At 50.4% G+C, this 20,000-nt stretch overlaps 1 protein-coding gene across 6 annotated transcripts in view; it reads left to right on the top strand.

Annotated features, from left to right (window-relative positions):
- ralgapa1 (Ral GTPase activating protein catalytic subunit alpha 1) overlaps nt 1–20,000 on the top strand; it is an 87,595-nt gene that overhangs the window by 45,001 nt on the left and 22,594 nt on the right. For all 6 annotated transcript variants that reach the window (XM_084013630.1, XM_084013632.1, XM_084013631.1 and 3 more), the window contains 9 exons: nt 3,190–3,309; nt 3,811–4,438; nt 4,560–4,675; nt 4,996–5,120; nt 8,171–8,242; nt 10,166–10,289; nt 10,520–10,675; nt 12,800–12,958; nt 14,357–14,484. In XM_084013630.1, coding sequence (XP_083869756.1) covers nt 3,190–3,309; nt 3,811–4,438; nt 4,560–4,675; nt 4,996–5,120; nt 8,171–8,242; nt 10,166–10,289; nt 10,520–10,675; nt 12,800–12,958; nt 14,357–14,484 — 1,628 coding nt within the window. The remainder of the gene's footprint in view (nt 1–3,189; nt 3,310–3,810; nt 4,439–4,559; nt 4,676–4,995; nt 5,121–8,170; nt 8,243–10,165; nt 10,290–10,519; nt 10,676–12,799; nt 12,959–14,356; nt 14,485–20,000) is intronic.

Here is a 20,000-nt window from a genome sequence, read left to right as displayed (position 1 = left end):
ATGTGATGGAGAGTCTGTATGATGGAGAGTCTGTATGATGGAGAGTCTGTATGATGGAGAGTCTGTATGATGGAGAGTCTATGTGATGGAGAGTCTATGTGATGGAGAGTCTATATGATGGAGAGTCTATATGATGCAGAGTCTGTATGATGGAGAGTCTGTATGATGGAGAGTCTATATGATGGAGAGTCTGTATGATGGAGAGTCTATGTGATGCAGAGTCTATGTGATGGAGAGTCTGTATGATGGAGAGTCTATGTGATGCAGAGTCTATGTGATCCAGAGTCTATGTGATGCAGAGTCTATGTGATGCAGAGTCTATGTGATGGAGAGTCTGTATGATGGAGAGTCTATATGATCCAGAGTCTATGTGATGCAGAGTCTATGTGATGGAGAGTCTGTATGATGGAGAGTCTATATGATCCAGAGTCTATGTGATGCAGAGTCTGTATGATGGAGAGTCTATATGATGGAGAGTCTGTATGATGGAGAGTCTATGTGATGGAGAGTCTATATGATGGAGAGTCTATGTGATGCAGAGTCTATGTGATGGAGAGTCTGTATGATGGAGAGTCTATATGATCCAGAGTCTATGTGATGCAGAGTCTATATGATGGAGAGTCTATATGATGGAGAGTCTATATGATGGAGAGTCTGTATGATGGAGAGTCTGTATGATGGAGAGTCTATGTGATGGAGAGTCTGTATGATGGAGAGTCTATGTGATCCAGAGTCTATGTGATGCAGAGTCTATGTGATGGAGAGTCTGTATGATGGAGAGTCTATGTGATGCAGAGTCTGTATGATGGAGAGTCTATGTGATGCAGAGTCTGTATGATGGAGAGTCTATATGATGGAGAGTCTGTATGATGGAGAGTCTATGTGATGGAGAGTCTATATGATGGAGAGTCTATGTGATGCAGAGTCTATGTGATGGAGAGTCTGTATGATGGAGAGTCTATATGATCCAGAGTCTATGTGATGCAGAGTCTGTATGATGGAGAGTCTGTATGATGGAGAGTCTGTATGATGGAGAGTCTGTATGATGGAGAGTCTATGTGATGCAGAGTCTGTATGATGGAGAGTCTATATGATGGAGAGTCTGTATGATGGAGAGTCTATGTGATGGAGAGTCTATATGATGGAGAGTCTATGTGATGGAGAGTCTATATGATGGAGAGTCTGTATGATGGAGAGTCTATATGATGCAGAGTCTGTATGATGGAGAGTCTGTATGATGGAGAGTCTGTATGATGGAGAGTCTATGTGATGGAGAGTCTATGTGATGCAGAGTCTATGTGATGGAGAGTCTGTATGATGGAGAGTCTGTATGATGGAGAGTCTATATGATGGAGAGTCTATGTGATGCAGAGTCTATGTGATGGAGAGTCTGTATGATGGAGAGTCTGTATGATGGAGAGTCTGTATGATGGAGAGTCTGTATGATGGAGAGTCTATGTGATCCAGAGTCTATGTGATGCAGAGTCTATGTGATGGAGAGTCTATGTGATGCAGAGTCTATGTGATGGAGAGTCTGTATGATGGAGAGTCTGTATGATGGAGAGTCTATGTGATCCAGAGTCTATGTGATGCAGAGTCTGTATGATGGAGAGTCTATATGATGGAGAGTCTGTATGATGGAGAGTCTATGTGATCCAGAGTCTATGTGATGCAGAGTCTATGTGATGCAGAGTCTGTATGATGGAGAGTCTATATGATGGAGAGTCTGTATGATGGAGAGTCTATGTGATCCAGAGTCTATGTGATGCAGAGTCTGTATGATGGAGAGTCTGTATGATGGAGAGTCTGTATGATGGAGAGTCTGTATGATGCAGAGTCTATGTGATGCAGAGTCTGTATGATGGAGAGTCTATATGATGGAGAGTCTGTATGATGGAGAGTCTATGTGATCCAGAGTCTATGTGATGCAGAGTCTATGTGATGCAGAGTCTGTATGATGGAGAGTCTATATGATGGAGAGTCTGTATGATGGAGAGTCTATGTGATCCAGAGTCTATGTGATGCAGAGTCTGTATGATGGAGAGTCTGTATGATGGAGAGTCTGTATGATGGAGAGTCTGTATGATGGAGAGTCTATGTGATCCAGAGTCTATGTGATGCAGAGTCTATGTGATGGAGAGTCTGTATGATGCAGAGTCTATGTGATGCAGAGTCTATGTGATCCAGAGTCTATGTGATCCAGAGTCTATGTGATGCAGAGTCTATGTGATGGAGAGTCTGTATGATGGAGAGTCTATATGATCCAGAGTCTATGTGATGCAGAGTCTATATGATGGAGAGTCTATATGATGGAGAGTCTATATGATGGAGAGTCTGTATGATGGAGAGTCTGTATGATGGAGAGTCTATGTGATGGAGAGTCTATGTGATGGAGAGTCTGTATGATGGAGAGTCTGTATGATGGAGAGTCTGTATGATGGAGAGTCTGTATGATGGAGAGTCTATGTGATGGAGAGTCTATGTGATGGAGAGTCTATATGATGGAGAGTCTATATGATGCAGAGTCTATGTGATGGAGAGTCTGTATGATGGAGAGTCTATATGATGGAGAGTCTATATGATGCAGAGTCTATGTGATGGAGAGTCTGTATGATGGAGAGTCTGTATGATGGAGAGTCTGTATGATGGAGAGTCTATGTGATGCAGAGTCTGTATGATGGAGAGTCTATATGATGGAGAGTCTGTATGATGGAGAGTCTATGTGATGCAGAGTCTATGTGATCCAGAGTCTATGTGATCCAGAGTCTATGTGATGCAGAGTCTATATGATGGAGAGTCTGTATGATGGAGAGTCTGTATGATGGAGAGTCTGTATGATGGAGAGTCTATGTGATGCAGAGTCTATATGATGGAGAGTCTGTATGATGGAGAGTCTATGTGATCCAGAGTCTATGTGATGGAGAGTCTGTATGATGGAGAGTCTATATGATGCAGAGTCTGTATGATGGAGAGTCTGTATGATGGAGAGTCTATATGATGCAGAGTCTGTGTGATCCAGAGTCTATGTGATGCAGAGTCTCTGCTCTGTGAACGGCCCCTCCTCATATGTTTCACAAAGTAAAGTATACAGTGGAGCCCCTTATATCCAGTGGTGTTGATTTAAATCTGATAATTGAGTCATGTAAGTAGGTATAACGTGTGTGTGATTGAGAGCTTTGTGTTGTCCAGGTGTGTGAAAACCAAGACAACCCCTTCTGTGAGAGTGCAGACCTGGGACCGGAGCTCTTCCACTCTCCGAACCTCCAGTTCCTGGTGCTGAACGGCTCCACGCTGCTCTCTGTGTATCAGGTAAGCTCAACTCAAAGAGGTCGGTGCTTCCTATAACCGAGGTCACATGACCTTTCCACCACATTATCAATGCATCACGGCCCATCCTGACCAACATCAGCATGTTATTAGTTTCATTCTTTGTCTGATGGTTTCCTTATTCTGCAAAAACGTGTGAGGATCATCGTTTATTCGTCCAAGTCTGTGGCTCCTTTAAAAAACACATTTTTGGCATTTTTCTAATATAGTAAGTTTAACATTGTTCTTTTTGTTTGTTAACTTCATTGTATTTAATGTCCAACTGTAATATTGGTTTAACCTTGTCACATGACTATATTGTGCACCTATTTAACAATATATGCCTAAACAGAAACACATAAAACAATGTCTTTGTATTAAAGGTTTGTAGGAAGTTTCTGCTTCAAGGTAGTTGAGATGTGACTTATGTTAAAGATGCTGCATCAGAATGTGTCCTGTAGTATCGGGTGGAGTGAGTGTTTGACCGTGCTCCTCCTCCTCCAGATCCGGTCGGAGTCGGGAGTACCAGGAGGAGGGATGACGGCCGGGCTGTCCTCTGCTCCCGCCTGCGTTCGCGTCATCATCCGAGATGTAGCAGGAAAACACTCCTGGGACTCCGCCGTCCTCTACGGGCCTCCGCCTCCCTCCCCTACCAGCCCGACACACACATTCACCCCGTCACCTCACAGTGCAAACCTCCACCTACGCTCTCCACCCGGAGATCCACTCAAACGCATGGCAGGGAAGAGGGGAGGCAGTGAGGAGGAAGGGCAGGAGGAGAGCGAGGAGGCAGAGGAGGAGGAGGGCGCGATGCAGGGTGAAAGGCAAGAGCTTCAGGGAGAGGGGAAGGAGGAAGAGGAGGATGTCACTGAGGAGGGGGTGGCAGCTCCAAGAGGAGTTGATGTAGAGGAGGAGGAGGAGGAGCAGGAAGAGGAGAGGAGTGATCATGGGATGGATGGGGAGGGGGATCCAGGGGAGGCGGGCCCAGATCAGCTTCTAGCTCCGCCGTTGGCCAAGCGAGTGTGTCGGGAGGCGGTGCCGGCGTGGGATTCGCTGAGGGAGGGGGACGACTCGCTGGATGAGATGCTGCAGTACCTGGGATACTCCAGCCCCGAGTGTCTGCAGAGAGCAGGTACTTCACCTCCTCACACACTCCCTCTCTCAAGTTCTAGATCCTCCCGTTCTGTAAATACAGGAACCTGATCACAGGTGGATGCAGGTTTCTAACTCCGTCTCCTGATTGGTCCCCGCAGGCATGCCACTCAACATCCCGGCCCCTCCCCCGGCATGCGTCTCAGAAAAGCAGGAGAACGACGTGATCAACGCCATCCTGAAGCAGAGCGCCGCTGAGAGAGAGTTCGTCCTTCATGTACGTCCACATCCACATGAATACAATGAGGGTTTTACCTTTAAATCTTTGAATCTGTAGCTCCCAGCCTGTCCTCACGAGGTACTCAAATACGTCTGGTTCATAAGTACAGCACGGTAGAATACTGGCTTTCAGGGAGTAGAAGATAAATCACAGAGCTGCAGGCTTGTGATCCTTTCTCGTTCTCGTCTAATTAGATTTGATTTAACATAAAACTGAATGGAAGTGGCCTCGCTGAGTCCTGTTCTCCGTCGTGGCTCTCACACGAGATGATGTCATTGTATTGATTTGGCATGACGCTGAGTTTTTGGGTGTTTCAGAGAGGCGAGGGGCTGAACATGAGGGCCGTGCAGCAGCCTGAACCCGAGACCGAGGCGCCCCAGTCGGCCTTCTACTACTGCAGACTGCTGGTCAACATTCTGGGCCTCAACTCCTGGGAGAAGAGGTGAGAGCAGACCCACATGACAGTCCACAAACATCATTTAGTGTGTGGGAACTACATGATAGTCCTACAGATGGATACATATACCACACATGCATGTTGCATACAAATCCTCCAATTACCAGTGCATGAACCCATTTCTCTGCTGTTCCACCAGGTTCAGTAATAACGAGGCTTTTCCACAGAGTAGCTTTAAACTAAGACTAATACAAGTGAAATGACACTTTTGTGTCTCCAGGAGGAGAAAGAAGGTTTCCTGCTAAGAGGTTGTTTTTCAGGTGGCTGTGATTTGTGTGTGTGAAGTCTTTTTATTTACTTAATAACAAAACTGAATGCAAATGAGACAAAAGATTTCAGCACATTTTGTGCCAATTAGACGCCACGTTTTGCCGCTGGCGTGGCACGAGGCGGCGGCATCATCTTCTCAGTGACTCCGGCTGAGGTGCACAATCTCAAGGTATCACTTTAAATGCATCTGGCCGGCTAATGGACACTCATCACTCTTTTATACCTCATCCAGGGAATTACACCGACCGCATTCAGCCCACACAATAGACTGTTAACACACCGCGAGTGTGTGTGTGTGTGTGTGTTTCTGTGTGAGGGAGTGATAATGAGCATAGTGCTCTATTGATCAGACTCAAACCCATTTGGAGTTAGAATAAAAGTCAGTGGTTGAAGAAGAAGGTGGTGGTGGATCAGGAAACGAGATGAGGTGTAGCAGCTGAAGCCAGAGCAGCTGGAGGTCATGGTGGATGGTCCTCCCAGGTCTCCAGGTATTCATGTGGACTTCACCACACAGATGTGACAGCCGTGTGCAGCGGGCCTTTATGCCTCCCTGTAATCCCGGGTGTAAATGGAGTCTTTGAGAGCAGAGAATGAGGCCATTACCAAGTATCAGTTTATAAAGAGCAAATTGCTGTCTCCCCCTCCCTCTCTTTATCTCCCGCTCTCTCTCTCTGAGTGAAAGGACCGATGTGTCATTATCGGTCCACTCGGAGCCTCGCTGCTCACGTCTTGGTTTTCTATCACGGCTGTGGACGTTTGGTGGCTCGGCATGTAGAGCGGCCGTTGGAATAAAAGGCTTTTGTTTTGATCAGAGGACCACTTCCTGAAAGCAGGCCACTAACCGTGGTCGCCGTTGGATACCGCTGCCTCAGCTCATGTATGGCACAAGTAATAATCTATATTGTGAGGTTTGAGGTGCCGGCACACCCACATGTGTTGTCGGATGGTCAAACAGCATCCGAGCTAGATGCAGAAAGAGAAGATGAAGGTGAAGCTTCTTACATCCAACATGTCTGCTCCTCCTTATCTGGAGCGCTCTTTATGAATCAGACAGGTCTGATGGGAGCTGGTAAACGCTTCGGCCATTTTTAAACAGGCTACACGCACAAATGAAAGCACGTCTATGGCATCCACACGGCTGAGCCGACAGCTCGCAGCTAACGGGACTAACAGCGCTTACAGTCCAAATGACAGCAGCCGTGCTGACAGAGCTAGCGGTGTTCAGCTGAGGGGGGGCTGGAGGTCGACTACGGGTTATTAGCATCAACGAGCTGTATGATGCTGCCACGCCGTCGTCTTGGAACCTGACACCAGGAAATGATACAAACCAGCCCAAATATGGAGGAAGTGATGATTGGTTAGTGATCAGAGCTTCCATCCGGGGAGCGTCAACATCATGTTCATGTGAAGGCTGGTTGGTATTCTGGTTCTTCTGCACTAGAAGTCCTGCCAGCTTCATTACTAGACTCAGGATGACAAAAACACGATGAACGAGACCACCGAAATACCCATGTGGGTTAGACCCCGGAGCTGCATCAGACCCCGGAGCTGCATCAGACCCCGGAGCTGCATCAGACCCCGGAGCTGCATCTAAACCCGGAGCTGCATCTGACCCCGGAGCTACATCAGACCCCGGAGCTGCATCTAAACCCGGAGCTGCATCTAAACCCGGAGCTGCATCAGACCCCGGAGCTGCATCAGACCCCGGAGCTGCATCAGACCCCGGAGCTGCATCAGACCCCGGAGCTGCATCAGACCCCGGAGCTGCATCTAAACCCGGAGCTGCATCTAAACCCGGAGCTGCATCTAAACCCGGAGCTGCATCTGACCCCGGAGCTGCATCAGACCCCGGAGCTGCATCAGACCCCGGAGCTGCATCAGACCCCGGAGCTGCATCTAAACCCGGAGCTGCATCAGACCCCGGAGCTGCATCAGACCCCGGAGCTGCATCAGACCCCGGAGCTGCATCAGACCCCGGAGCTGCATCAGACCCCGGAGCTGCATCAGACCCCGGAGCTGCATCTAAACCCGGAGCTGCATCTGACCCCGGAGCTGCATCTAAACCCGGAGCTGCATCTAAACCCGGAGCTGCATCTAAACCCGGAGCTGCATCTAAACCCGGAGCTGCATCAGACCCCGGAGCTGCATCAGACCCCGGAGCTGCATCAGACCCCGGAGCTGCATCTGACCCCGGAGCTGCATCTAAACCCGGAGCTGCATCTAAACCCGGAGCTGCATCTAAACCCGGAGCTGCATCAGACCCCGGAGCTGCATCAGACCCCGGAGCTGCATCAGACCCCGGAGCTGCATCAGACCCCGGAGCTGCATCTGACCCCGGAGCTGCATCTAAACCCGGAGCTGCATCTAAACCCGGAGCTGCATCAGACCCCGGAGCTGCATCTAAACCCGGAGCTGAGACCCCCCGGAGAGAAAGCATATTAAAAACAGCAGTTGATCTCAGTTAATCCGTCTGATAAGACCCTCTTTCTACAAATGTAATATTCTCTCGTTTTCCTCTATTCTTGTAAATGGAGGCGATGATGAATGTGATGATGGAATGATGACGATTATAATATTATAATATCTAACATGACTGTAAGTATGGCATACTTTACTTTGGAACGTTTTAGATGAAGCACAGCTGCCGTCATCCAGCTCGTCATCATTAGTCCTCATTAGTGTTGATGATGTGTAAATGTGGGCGTGGTTATTAACCTCAGAGAGGCGGGACTAGCCATGACTCTGCGTGTATGTGTGTCTTCCAGGAGTAACTTCCATCTGCTGAGGAAGAACGAGAAGCTGCTGAGAGAGCTGAAGAACCTGGACTCTCGGCAGTGGTGAGAACGTTATACATTACATTACATACGTATACATACAAAGGTTCACTCAGGCTTTAGTCAGGTCACAGTTCTGTTATTCCCTCTGCTCTAAATACGGTTCAGCACACTCAATTTGTTGTGGTATTAAAAGTGAAGGAAATCCCGGGTTGTACGGTTTTGGTGCACTACAGCCTCGTGTGGCCAGAATGAGTATTACAGCAACAAACACTCCCTGGTCCGGACTTCACGTGTTACATAGATGATAAAAAGTAACTTTATTACCTTTTGTTCTGAAGTCACAAACACAGAAGAAACGATCTAGATCAGAGATCTTCAACATTCAAAATGATTTGTGTTGTAATATGTATTAACATGAATACAGCCTATAATGAGCAAATATAAATCTTCCTGTTTGTTTAACAGAAATTATGAAGTACAAATGCCAAAATAGACTTAGCATTGTAAACATCCATCATTACAAAGTCCTGTTATACATGAACTATAGGCTGCACTACACATTATTATTGTTTAATAAGGAACATTATATGAGTTTTTATTAACCTTTATTTATACAGGTAAAATCTCATTGAGACCCAGGGTCTCATTTACAAGAGAGACCTGTTCCATGTAGGCAGCAGAACACAAAGTTACAGACAACTGAACATACAGGAGACACGACACGGAATACAAACATTAAAGTAGTGCAAACTACAAAGTGCAAAGAAGACTAGGACTGGTTAAGTACATGTGCAGACCCCCACAGACTGTCTCATCAGCTTTCCTACCAGCAATTTGAATCCCCCTAAAGGAATAAAGCTGTTCCAGGTTCAGCCTCTGCTGGAGCATGTTCCAGGCTGCAGGTGCAGCATAAGAGAACGCCTTCTTGCCAAGTCCAGTACGGACTGACGGGATGGCAAACCAGATGAATTCCAGGGACCGGAGGCTGCGATATGGTGGAGGGACCCCCAATATGTAATTGGGGGTCCCTCCACCAGGTCTCTATAGGCCTTGGGGGTCCCGCCACCAGGTCTCTATAGACCTTGGGGGTCTGAACAGACCTCTGATCTAGATCCCCAGATGTTGACTTGTAAATAACGGTGATGTTCTCCTCCACCCTGACTCACTGTGGTTCTCGGTTCTCCTCCACCCTGACTCACTGTGGTTCCTGGTTCTCCTCCACCCTGACTCACTGTGGTTCTCGGTTCTCCTCCACCCTGACTCACTGTGGTTCTCGGTTCTCCTCCACCCTGACTCACTGTGGTTCTCGGTTCTCCTCCACCCTGACTCACTGTGGTTCTCGGTTCTCCGCCACCCTGACTCACTGTGGTTCCTGGTTCTCCTCCACCCTGACTCACTGTGGTTCCTGGTTCTCCTCCACCCTGACTCACTGTGGTTCTCGGTTCTCCCTTTCACCCTGACTCACTGTGGTTCTTGGTTCTCCTCCACCCTGACTCACTGTGGTTCTCGGTTCTCCTCCACCCTGACTCACTGTGGTTCTCGGTTCTCCTCCACCCTGACTCACTGTGGTTCTCGGTTCTCCTCCACCCTGACTCATTGTGGTTCTCGGTTCTCCTCCACCCTGACTCACTGTGGTTCTCGGTTCTCCTCCACCCTGACTCACTGTGGTTCCTGGTTCTCCACCACCCTGACTCACTGTGGTTCTCGGTTCTCCTCCACCCTGACTCACTGTGGTTCCTGGTTCTCCTCCACCCTGACTCACTGTGGTTCCTGGTTCTCCTCCACCCTGACTCACTGTGGTTCCTGGTTCTCCTCCACCCTGACTCACTGTGGTTCTCGGTTCTCCTCCACCCTGACTCACTGTGGTTCCTGGTTCTCCTCCACCCTGACTCACTGTGGTTCTCGGTTCTCCTCCACCCTGACTCACTGTGGTTCCTGGTTCTCCTCCACCCTGACTCACTGTGGTTCTCGGTTCTCCTCCAGCCGGGAGACTCATAAGATAGCAGTGTTCTATGTGGCCGAGGGCCAAGAGGACAAACACTCCATCCTGACCAACACCGCCGGCAGCCAGGCCTACGAGGACTTTGTCTCCGGACTCGGCTGGGAGGTGAGACGCTTCTTCACACATCTACCTTTCAGTCGTGTCCTTGGAAGTTCCCAAATGAAATCTAATGTCGTCATGGGCTGTCATTGATGCTAAGAGAACAATGAAAACGTTTGTAATATGTCAACCTTTTACCTGCTGGTTGGAGAGTCTGGTTCCCTTTTCTCCTCCGCCTCAGGGCACTAAAAGGCTATGAAGGGAGGAACCATGTTTAATCTGTGTGTGTGTGTCAGGTGGACCTCACTACTCACTGTGGCTTCATGGGAGGCCTCCAGAGAAACCGCAGCACAGGCCAGACTACGCCTTACTACGCCACCTCCACCACTGAGGTCGTCTACCACGTCTCCACCCGCATGCCCCACGACCACGACCACAACCTGACCAAGAAGGTACCACCCACCCGTCTGACCTTTGACCCCGGAGAAGCCTCTCTCCTCGTGCTAATGTGATGACCCACCTGTCTGTCTCCCCACTGTGTCGCCCTGTCTCACACTGCAGTCCTGTGTGTGTGTGTGTGTGTGTGTGTGTGTGTGTGTGTGTGTGTGTGTGTGTGTGTGTGTGTCTAAGCGTGTGTGTGTGTCTCTAAGTGTGTATGTGTGTGTGTGTGTCTAAGCGTGTGTGTGTGTGTGTGTGTGTGTCTAAGCTTGTGTGTGTGTGTGTGTGTGTGTGTGTGTGTGTGTGTGTGTGTGTGTGTGTGTGTGTGTGTCTAAGCGTGTGTGTGTGTGTGTGTGTGTGTGCACCTGTCAACCCTCAGGCATTGGGCACTCTGCACATGGCCATAATGTCCCTTTAATCAGATCACACTTCCTGCTTCTCAGCCTATCACGTCGCTGCAGGCCCCTGATTGGATTATCAGCGCCTGGTCCGACACCATCCGTCTGCGTGATCAGCTGATGGCCCCATCAAACACGCGTCCTCGCGTACACACACGCTGTAAACCTGTTTAACTCGACACACACCCGCGGCGTCCACTCTGGGCTCCATTCACATCAGTCCACCCACACACACACACACAGACACGTCCACGGCGAGGTTAAAGTGACAGACGTGCACATGTCCATACTGGCAGCCTCTCTGATGTTTGGTCGGCGGGGCTCTCGCTCTCCGCTGTGTGTTCTGCTGCCGCTCGCCCGTATCAGCTCCAAACACGGTAAAGGGATTAAAGCTGCATACAAACCAAAGATGACATCACTCCCTCGCCGTCCAGATCTCACGAAGGGAAATAGTGATGCCCGTCAGACAGCGAGGCTCCACTTATTACACTGCTGGAATCGATGTGACACCCAGAAGTACAGCCTCGGTGTGGTCACGTGATCATGTCAGAGAGCCTCTAAAGGGTTCTTTAAAACCACTTCCTGTCTGATCCATCAACATAACCGCTCGTCAAAGCACGCTCATTACGGTGTTTTAGTGTTAGTCTACCCCCGACCCTGGTCTACCCCGACCCTGGTCTACCCCCGACCCTGGTCTACCCCGACCCTGGTCTACCCCCGACCCTGGTCTACCCCCGACCCTGGTCTACCCCGACCCTGGTCTACCCCCGACCCTGGTCTACCCCGACCCTGGTCTACCCCGACCCTGGTCTACCCCGACTCTGGTCTACCCCCGACCCTAGTCTACCATAAATGGTAAATGGCCTCATTTCTCCAAAGCGCTTTACAGTAATGACTGACATTCACCCATTCATTCACACACCGACGGCGGAGTCAACCACGCAGGGCGACAGCCAGCTCGTCAGGAGCAATTAGGGTGAGGTGTCTTGCTCAGGGACACCAGGCACTCAGCTAGGAGGAGCCGGGGATCGAACCAGCAATCTTGCGGTTGCCAGCCAAACGCTCTACCTCCTGAGCTAAACCCCCCAAACGGGGGTCTGACCCTGGTCTACCTCCCCTGGTCTACCTCCCCTGGTCTACCTCCCCTGGTCTACCTCCCCTGGTCTACCCCCAACCCTGGTCTGACCCTGGTCTACCTCCGGCCCTTGTGGTTGAGGGATCTGTCGCCGTGATGCAGGCGCGTCGTACGTCTAGTCATCCGGATCGGCGTTAGCGTTCAGAGGAAGCCTTGTTCTCAGGGCCGAGGAGGCGACGTCTGGAGGTGTGTGAGACACCCAGGAGGACGGGAGACGTGTGTGTTTGTGTGTGTTGGCGTCACTGTTAATGACAGAGCTGTCACCACACACACACACACACACACAGAAAGGCACAGCGTCTGGCTTGATCTCATCCGTCTTCCAGCCCGTACTCCATCTTACTGCAGCGTCGGTCTACGTGTCCTCTCTCCGTCTTCTCACTCCATCACCCCCAGGGCCACACACACACACACACACACACACACACACACACACAGACACACACACACACACAGTCAGAAGCCTTGGCTTTGTGATGGATACAGTCCATCTTGCTTGGTGTGTGTGTGTGGTATTGACTCAGCGTGTGTCTCTGATGCGTAAGGCCAGAAACCTGTCTGTTGCCATGGTGATGGTAGCATCCCGTCTGTGTCGTCCCCTCCAGCTCAGACACCTGGGGAACGACGAGGTCCACATCGTGTGGTCGGAACATTCCAGAGACTACCGGCGGGGCATCATCCCCACGGAGTTCGGGGACGTGCTCATCGTCATCTACCCCATGAAGAACCACATGTACTCCATCCACATCCTGAAGAAGCCCGAGGTAACCGCCTTCTCCAAGACGCTGCTCAGTGTTACCCAGAATCCTTCATGGTCCGGTGGAAATGCCTCCGACACATTTAAATTCCCTATTAAATCCTGGGGTGATGATTCAGCCTCCCGCTGGGCCAATCAGTAACAACAACACACCTTTAGCTGTAATTACAGTGTGACTCATCGGCCAATCAGATCCACCGACGCTTCTACTGGAACTATGAGAGGAACATGAACTAGATGTATCGTACTCACCTTTAAATAAAAATAATAATCATATATATAGATGTATATATATATACATACAGAGATATAAATGAAATACAAGAATAAAACATTTAAAATGGGGTGAAAACAACTGTAACTCTCCACACCAGCATGTGTCTCCATTCCACCTCCAACAGGGGGCGCTGTGTTTTTCATGTGTTTCATGTTGAGGAGGTTTATTGCCAGGTGTGGATCAGGTCAAGCCCGGACTGTGGCCCCGGTGGTTGAGATCTGATACTCGTTCTCATTGGTTCCTTTCATGCAGTAGTGCATGGAACGCGTTAATGTGGATGAGTATGGATGGTGCAGCCTTCATATCTACGGATCTGGAGTTGGGCAGGAATAACAGCGTTTTGGGCTTTTATATTTCCGGGCAGACAACACAGATATGCGTTGAGATTGACTAACAATCCTAGAGAGTCTTGCTCTGAGTCCTGATGCTCTGGTTTGTGTATTAGTCTAAAACACACAGACATTAATATCACAGCACTGATAGCGTAATCCCATTTCAAACGAGACCTAACACAATAAAATGCTGTTTTTTCTGCATGATATAGATACCGCCGCACTAATAACATAACCTCGTTCTGTTTCATTCATTCTACAAAGCAAAACTATTGAATTATCATGAATCGAAAAACAAGTTAGCAGAAGAGATTCTGTGTTGTCGTCCTGAAGCCGCTGTGTTCAGAGTGCACGGCTCCCAGACCCGGTCTGCAAGCTAATCCAATCAGGAGCCCACATCATTGTGTTTGCTGGATTCCACAAGCAAAGGATGGCTTACATGTAGCTGACTAAAGCCCAGCGGTTCCCAGAGACCTGTGTTTCATGAAAACATGGAGAGTAGTGTCTGAGTAGATCCAGAGATCCATAATAAAAGCATTCAAAGAGTACAGTTACTCTTGTGTGTTTTCACCCTACATTTGATTTTATAGATATTTAAAATGTATTTTCATTTACTTTGTTTCTCATTTTTATTTTTTTAAATAAAATAAAAGGATGTATTATATGTTGTGATGTATAATGTACTTCAATTTGCTCTAACGGGCGTCTCACTGTGTGTGTGTGTGTGTGTGTGTGTGTGTGTGTGTGTGTGTGTGTGTGTGTGTGTGTGCGTGTGCGTGTGCGTGTGCATGTGTAGGTGCCGTTCTTCGGCCCGCTGTTCGACGGTGCCATCGTGGACATGAACATTCTGCCCATCATGGTCCGAGCCACGGCCATCAACGCCAGCCGGGCCCTCAAGTCCCTCATCCCCCTCTACCAGAACTTGTATCCTTCTCATGTGTGTGTGTGTTCGTGTGTTCTCATGTGTGTGTGTTCGTGTGTTGTCATGTGTGTGTGTTCGTGTGTTCTCGTGTGTGTGTGTTGTCATGTGTGTGTGTTCGTGTGTTCTCATGTGTGTGTGTTCTCATGTGTGTGTGTTCGTGTGTTCTCATGTGTGTGTGTTCGTGTGTTGTCATGTGTGTGTGTTCGTGTGTTCTCATGTGTGTGTGTTCTCATGTGTGTGTGTTCGTGTGTTCTCAAGTGTTCAGAGTAGGGGATCGATGCCGGTGTGATGGAGCTGTATTTGTTTGACTGCGGCTCCATATATCAAGTGTGTGGAGGTGAGACAGGGAAGCAGACAGACAGGTGGACGTCTGTCTCCTTGATCCAACGGTAGTCTTGGATGCAACAAGCACCGGCGATCAATACTTATTGATGACTCACTCTCTCTCTAACGCTTTGCTCTCTGGTCTCACACACACAGGCACATCCACCTCCAGACAAGCAGGTGTGTGTGGTGTTGGTGGAGAAGAGTGCGTCCACACACACACACACACACACTCTGTGAGGCGTCCCGTTGAGGCGAGCTGATCTACCGATCACTGATCATTGGAATTTATCTCAGCAGCACTAAAGACATTTGATTCCCTAACGACACTCTCTTCCTGTTTTCTCTTCTTCACTTCTGCTGCGTCCACGTGCACGTGCGTGTCCACATGCGTGCATCCTCAGGGTGAAAAGCGTTGGGCAGAGGGCCACAAAGTAACGAGCAGAAGCTGGAGCAGGTCGCCATGACAACTGAAGTAGCCCGGGCTAAGTTTAGGAGACGTAGCGTGGATGAAGCAGGAAAACATGGCCAGACCATAATAAGCCCTCATTAACACTGTAACAGGTACAGAGCTCCCTCAGAGTCTAGTAGTGCATCACTGTGTTCATCCTGAACACACTGCTGGGTCTAAACCGCTGGTTAACACTCCATCCTTCATTTGGACCTCTGTCTGTCTCCCTGTCTCTCTCTCTCTCTCCCTGTCTCTGTCTCCCTGTCTCTCTCTCCGTCTCCCTGTCTCTCTGTCTCCCTGTCCCCCTCTCTGTCCCTCTCTCCCTGTCTCTCTCTTTCTCCGTCTCCCTGTCTCTCTCTCCGTCTCCCCTCTCTCTCTCTCTCTCTCTCTCCCTCCCTGTCTCTCTCTCTCTCCGTCTCTCTCTCTCTCCCTGTCTCTCTGTCTCCCTGTCTCCCTGTCCCCCTCTCTGTCCCTCTCTCCCTGTCTCTCTCTTTCTCCGTCTCCCTGTCTCTCTCTCCGTCTCCCCTCTCTCTCTCTCTCTCTCTCTCCCTCCCTGTCTCTCTCTCTCTCCGTCTCTCTCTCTCTCCCTGTCTCTCTGTCTCCCTGTCTCCCTGTCCCCCTCTCTGTCCCTCTCTCCCTGTCTCTCTCTTTCTCCGTCTCCCTGTCCCCCTCTCTGTCCCTCTCTCCCTGTCTCTCTCTCCGTCTCCCTGTCTCCCTGTCTCCCTGTCTCTCTGTCTCCCTGTCCCCCTCTCTGTCCCTCTCTCCCTGTGTCTCTCTCTCTCTCTCCGTCTCCCTGTCTCTCTCTCCGTCTCCCCTCTCTCTCTCTCTCTGTCTCTCTCTCCCTGTCTCTCTCTCTCCGTCTCCCTGTCTCTCTCTCCGTCTCCCCTCTCTCTCTCTCTCTGTCTCCCTCTCTCTCTCTCTCTCTCTGTCTCTCTCTCTCTCCGTCTCTCTCTCTCTCCCTGTCTCTCTGTCTCCCTGTCTCCCTGTCCCCCTCTCTGTCCCTCTCTCCCTGTCTCTCTCTTTCTCCGTCTCCCTGTCCCCCTCTCTGTCCCTCTCTCCCTGTCTCTCTCTTTCTCCGTCTCCCTGTCCCCCTCTCTGTCCCTCTCTCCCTGTCTCTCTCTTTCTCCGTCTCCCTGTCTCTCTCTCCGTCTCCCCTCTCTCTCTCTCTCTCTCTCTCTCCCTCCCTGTCTCTCTCTCTCTCCGTCTCTCTCTCTCTCTCTCCCTGTCTCTCTCTCCGTCTCCCTGTCTCTCTGTCTCCCTGTCCCCCTCTCTGTCCCTCTCTCCCTGTCTCTCTCTCTCTCCGTCTCCCTGTCTCTCTCTCCGTCTCCCCTCTATCTCTCTCCCTGTCTCTCTCTCCCTGTCTCTCTCTCTCTCTCTCTCTCTCTGTCTCCTCTCTCTCTCTCTCCCCCCCCCCCTCTCTCTCTCCTTTTTTACCTTGTCTTCCATCCTTTCCTCCCATCTCTCCTCCACTATGTGCTCTATATCTCTTGACCCTCTTCTTGTCCAACTTTCTCGTCCCCCCCCCCCCCGGATGAAGAAGCCATTTTGCTCTGCCAGGTCCACTCAGCGCGACAGAGACGGAGAGATTGTTAGGCTCAGTGTGGGGCTGCAGCTCCTAGCTTACTCCCCCAGACCCTCTCTCTCTGTGTGTGTGTGTGTGTGTGTGTGTGTGTCTGTGTGTGTGTGTGTGTCTGTGTGTGTGTGTGTATTGATTGGTGGTAGCAGCAGGTCGATGCCTCTGACAGGCTGAATTACAGTAATCACTCATTATTGACTCCCCGTCTCTCCGCTACACACTGCTCTGCTCTCTCTGCTGTCTCTCTCTCTGCTGTCTCTCTCTCTGCTGTCTCTCTCTCTGCTGTCTCTCTCTCTGTTATCTCTCTCTCTGCTGTCTCTCTCTCTCCTGTCTCTCTCTCTCTCGCTGCTGTCTCTCTCCCTGCTGTCTCTCTCTCTCTCCCGTGTCTCTCTCTCTGCTGTCTCTCTCTCTGCTCTCTCTCTCTCTCTCCTGTCTCTCTCTCCTGTCTCTCTCTGCTGTCTCTCTCTCTGCTGTCTCACACACGACCGACACACGACCAACACACACGACCGACACACACACGACCGACACTCTCTCCTGTCTCTCTCTCTCGCTGCTGTCTCTCTCCCTGCTGTCTCTCTCTCTCTCCCCTGTCTCTCTCGCTGCTGTCTCTCTCCCTGCTGTCTCTCTCTCTCTCCCCTGTCTCTCTCTCTCCTGTCTCTCTCTCCTCTCTCTCTCCTGTCTCTCTCTGCTGTCTCTCTCTCTGCTGTCTCACACACGACCGACACACGACCAACACACACGACCGACACTCTCTCCTGTCTCTCTCTCTCGCTGCTGTCTCTCTCCCTGCTGTCTCTCTCTCTCTCCCCTGTCTCTCTCTCTCCTGTCTCTCTCTCCTCTCTCTCTCCTGTCTCTCTCTGCTGTCTCTCTCTCTGCTGTCTCACACACGACCGACACACGACCAACACACACGACCGACACACACACGACCGACACTCTCTCCTGTCTCTCTCTCTCGCTGCTGTCTCTCTCCCTGCTGTCTCTCTCTCTCTCCCCTGTCTCTCTCTCTGCTGTCTCTCTCTCTCCTGTCTCTCTCTCTGCTGTCTCTCTCTCTCCTGTCTCTCTCTGCTGTCTCTCTCTCTGCTGTCTCTCTCTGCTGTCTCTCCCTCCCTCACCGTTGTCTCCCCCCTCCATCGTCCCTGCTTCCTCTCCTCCCCCGACTCTCTTATCCCAGCTCATCTCTGCTCTCTCTCCTGTCTCTCTCTCCTGTCTCTCTCTCTGCTGTCTCTCCCTCCCTCACCGTTGTCTCCCCCCTCTATCGTCCCTGCTTCCTCTCCTCCCCCGACTCTCTTATTCCAGCTCATCTCTGCTCTCTCTCCTGTCTCTCTCTCTGCTGTCTCTCTCTGCTGTCTCTCCCTCCCTCACCGTTGTCTCCCCCCTCTATCGTCCCTGCTTCCTCTCCTCCCCCGACTCTCTTATTCCAGCTCATCTCTGCTCTCTCTCCTGTCTCTCTCTCCTGTCTCTCTCTCTGCTGTCTCTCCCTCCCTCACCGTTGTCTCCCCCCTCTATCGTCCCTGCTTCCTCTCCTCCCCCGACTCTCTTATCCCAGCTCATCTCTGCTTTGGTCACAGAGTCTTTTCAGATTTCTTGACTTCTCAATCATCGTCCATCTTCTCCGCTGCTCGTTGTTATTGTGCTAAACTCTGAGAAGCTGTCCCATCGGGACTTCATGACCGTTAGGGCCAGTATTATAACACACTGTCAGGTAGGATCTCCACGTTAACGATACGTGGATCCACCAGGTCTCCTCAGTGAGGCAGAGCAGCAGGACGGCTGACTGGAGGTCTGTTAACGTGGATCCACCAGGTCTCCTCAGTGAGGCAGAGCAGCAGGACGGCTGACTGGAGGTCTGTTAACGTGGATCCACCAGGTCTCCTCAGTGAGGCAGAGCAGCAGGACGGCTGACTGGAGGTCTGTTAACGTGGATCCACCAGGTCTCCTCAGTGAGGCAGAGCAGCAGGACGGCTGACTGGAGGTCTGTTAACGTGGATCCACCAGGTCTCCTCAGTGAGGCAGAGCAGCAGGACGGCTGACTGGAGGTCTGTTAACGTGGATCCACCAGGTCTCCTCAGTGAGGCGGAGCAGCAGGACGGCTGACTGGAGGTCTGTTAACGTGGATCCACCAGGTCTCCTCAGTGAGGCGGAGCAGCAGGACGGCTGACTGGAGGTCTGTTAACGTGGATCCACCAGGTCTCCTCAGTGAGGCAGAGCAGTGTGTCACTGGTTAACTGGCTTTATTCTCCATTTTGTTTTTCTGTACATATCTGCCTCCCTCCTCCCCTCTCTGTCTCCTGGCCCTCAGGGCGGTCCATCTGCCTTCTCTCTCTCTCTGATCTTTCATTCACCATGACTAGAGCCATCCAGCACACACACACACACACACACACACACACACACACACACACACACACACACACACACACACAGCACAGTGCCAGGCTGCTGGGGCAGCTGTGTGTAAGCACAGCTCTATCTCACATATCAGCTCATTGCAGCAAAGAGGAGCAATCCAAGACTTACCAACACACACACACACACTCACACACACACACACACACACACATCTCCATAGCGGGCCTCCCTGTATTCCCAATGAAACACACACGTGGGTTCAAACGTCCTCGGCCTCCGATGACGCGTGTTCTGAGTGATGCGTCCGTGTCTTCGCTTCCTAAAGGAGAGTTTTGAGGCTGTCTGAGGTCCTGAGTCGTGTTGTGAGAGTTGGACAGCAGGGATGTAAACCCATGTCCTGCAGCAGGATGGCTGTTAGGTGTGTTTACATCTAACGGGGAACTGAAGCTGTCTATCTGCCCTCTTCAGAGATGCTTGTTTCACCTCCCAGTACACAGGAGCTGCTGCTCTAGCTGTGGCTGGTTAGTTCTATCAGGGTGCTGGAAATCCTGGGGTGTTTTCAAGGTGTGAAAAGTGCTTGGATGTAGAATAAAGGTCTTGAAATGTGTGTTCTATGTGATGACATCTATGATAGAACAGAGAAAAGAAGATCTCCATATCTGAGGGACTGAAAACAGCATTTCCTGACATTTCTTTATGAAAAATGACTTTTGATGATGAACAGATGATGAAAATAGTTGGTGATTATATTTCTGTGGATCTGTTAGTGGAATTAGTTTTCCTTTCATTTGTGGTCCTTCTGTAAAAAGCTG

The sequence above is a fragment of the Eutrigla gurnardus genome, assembly GCF_963514095.1.
Source record: "Eutrigla gurnardus genome assembly, chromosome: 7".
Taxonomy (NCBI): domain Eukaryota; kingdom Metazoa; phylum Chordata; class Actinopteri; order Perciformes; family Triglidae; genus Eutrigla; species Eutrigla gurnardus.
Note: the sequence above shows the minus strand (reverse complement) of the source record. Positions and strands in the feature narration are given on the sequence as shown.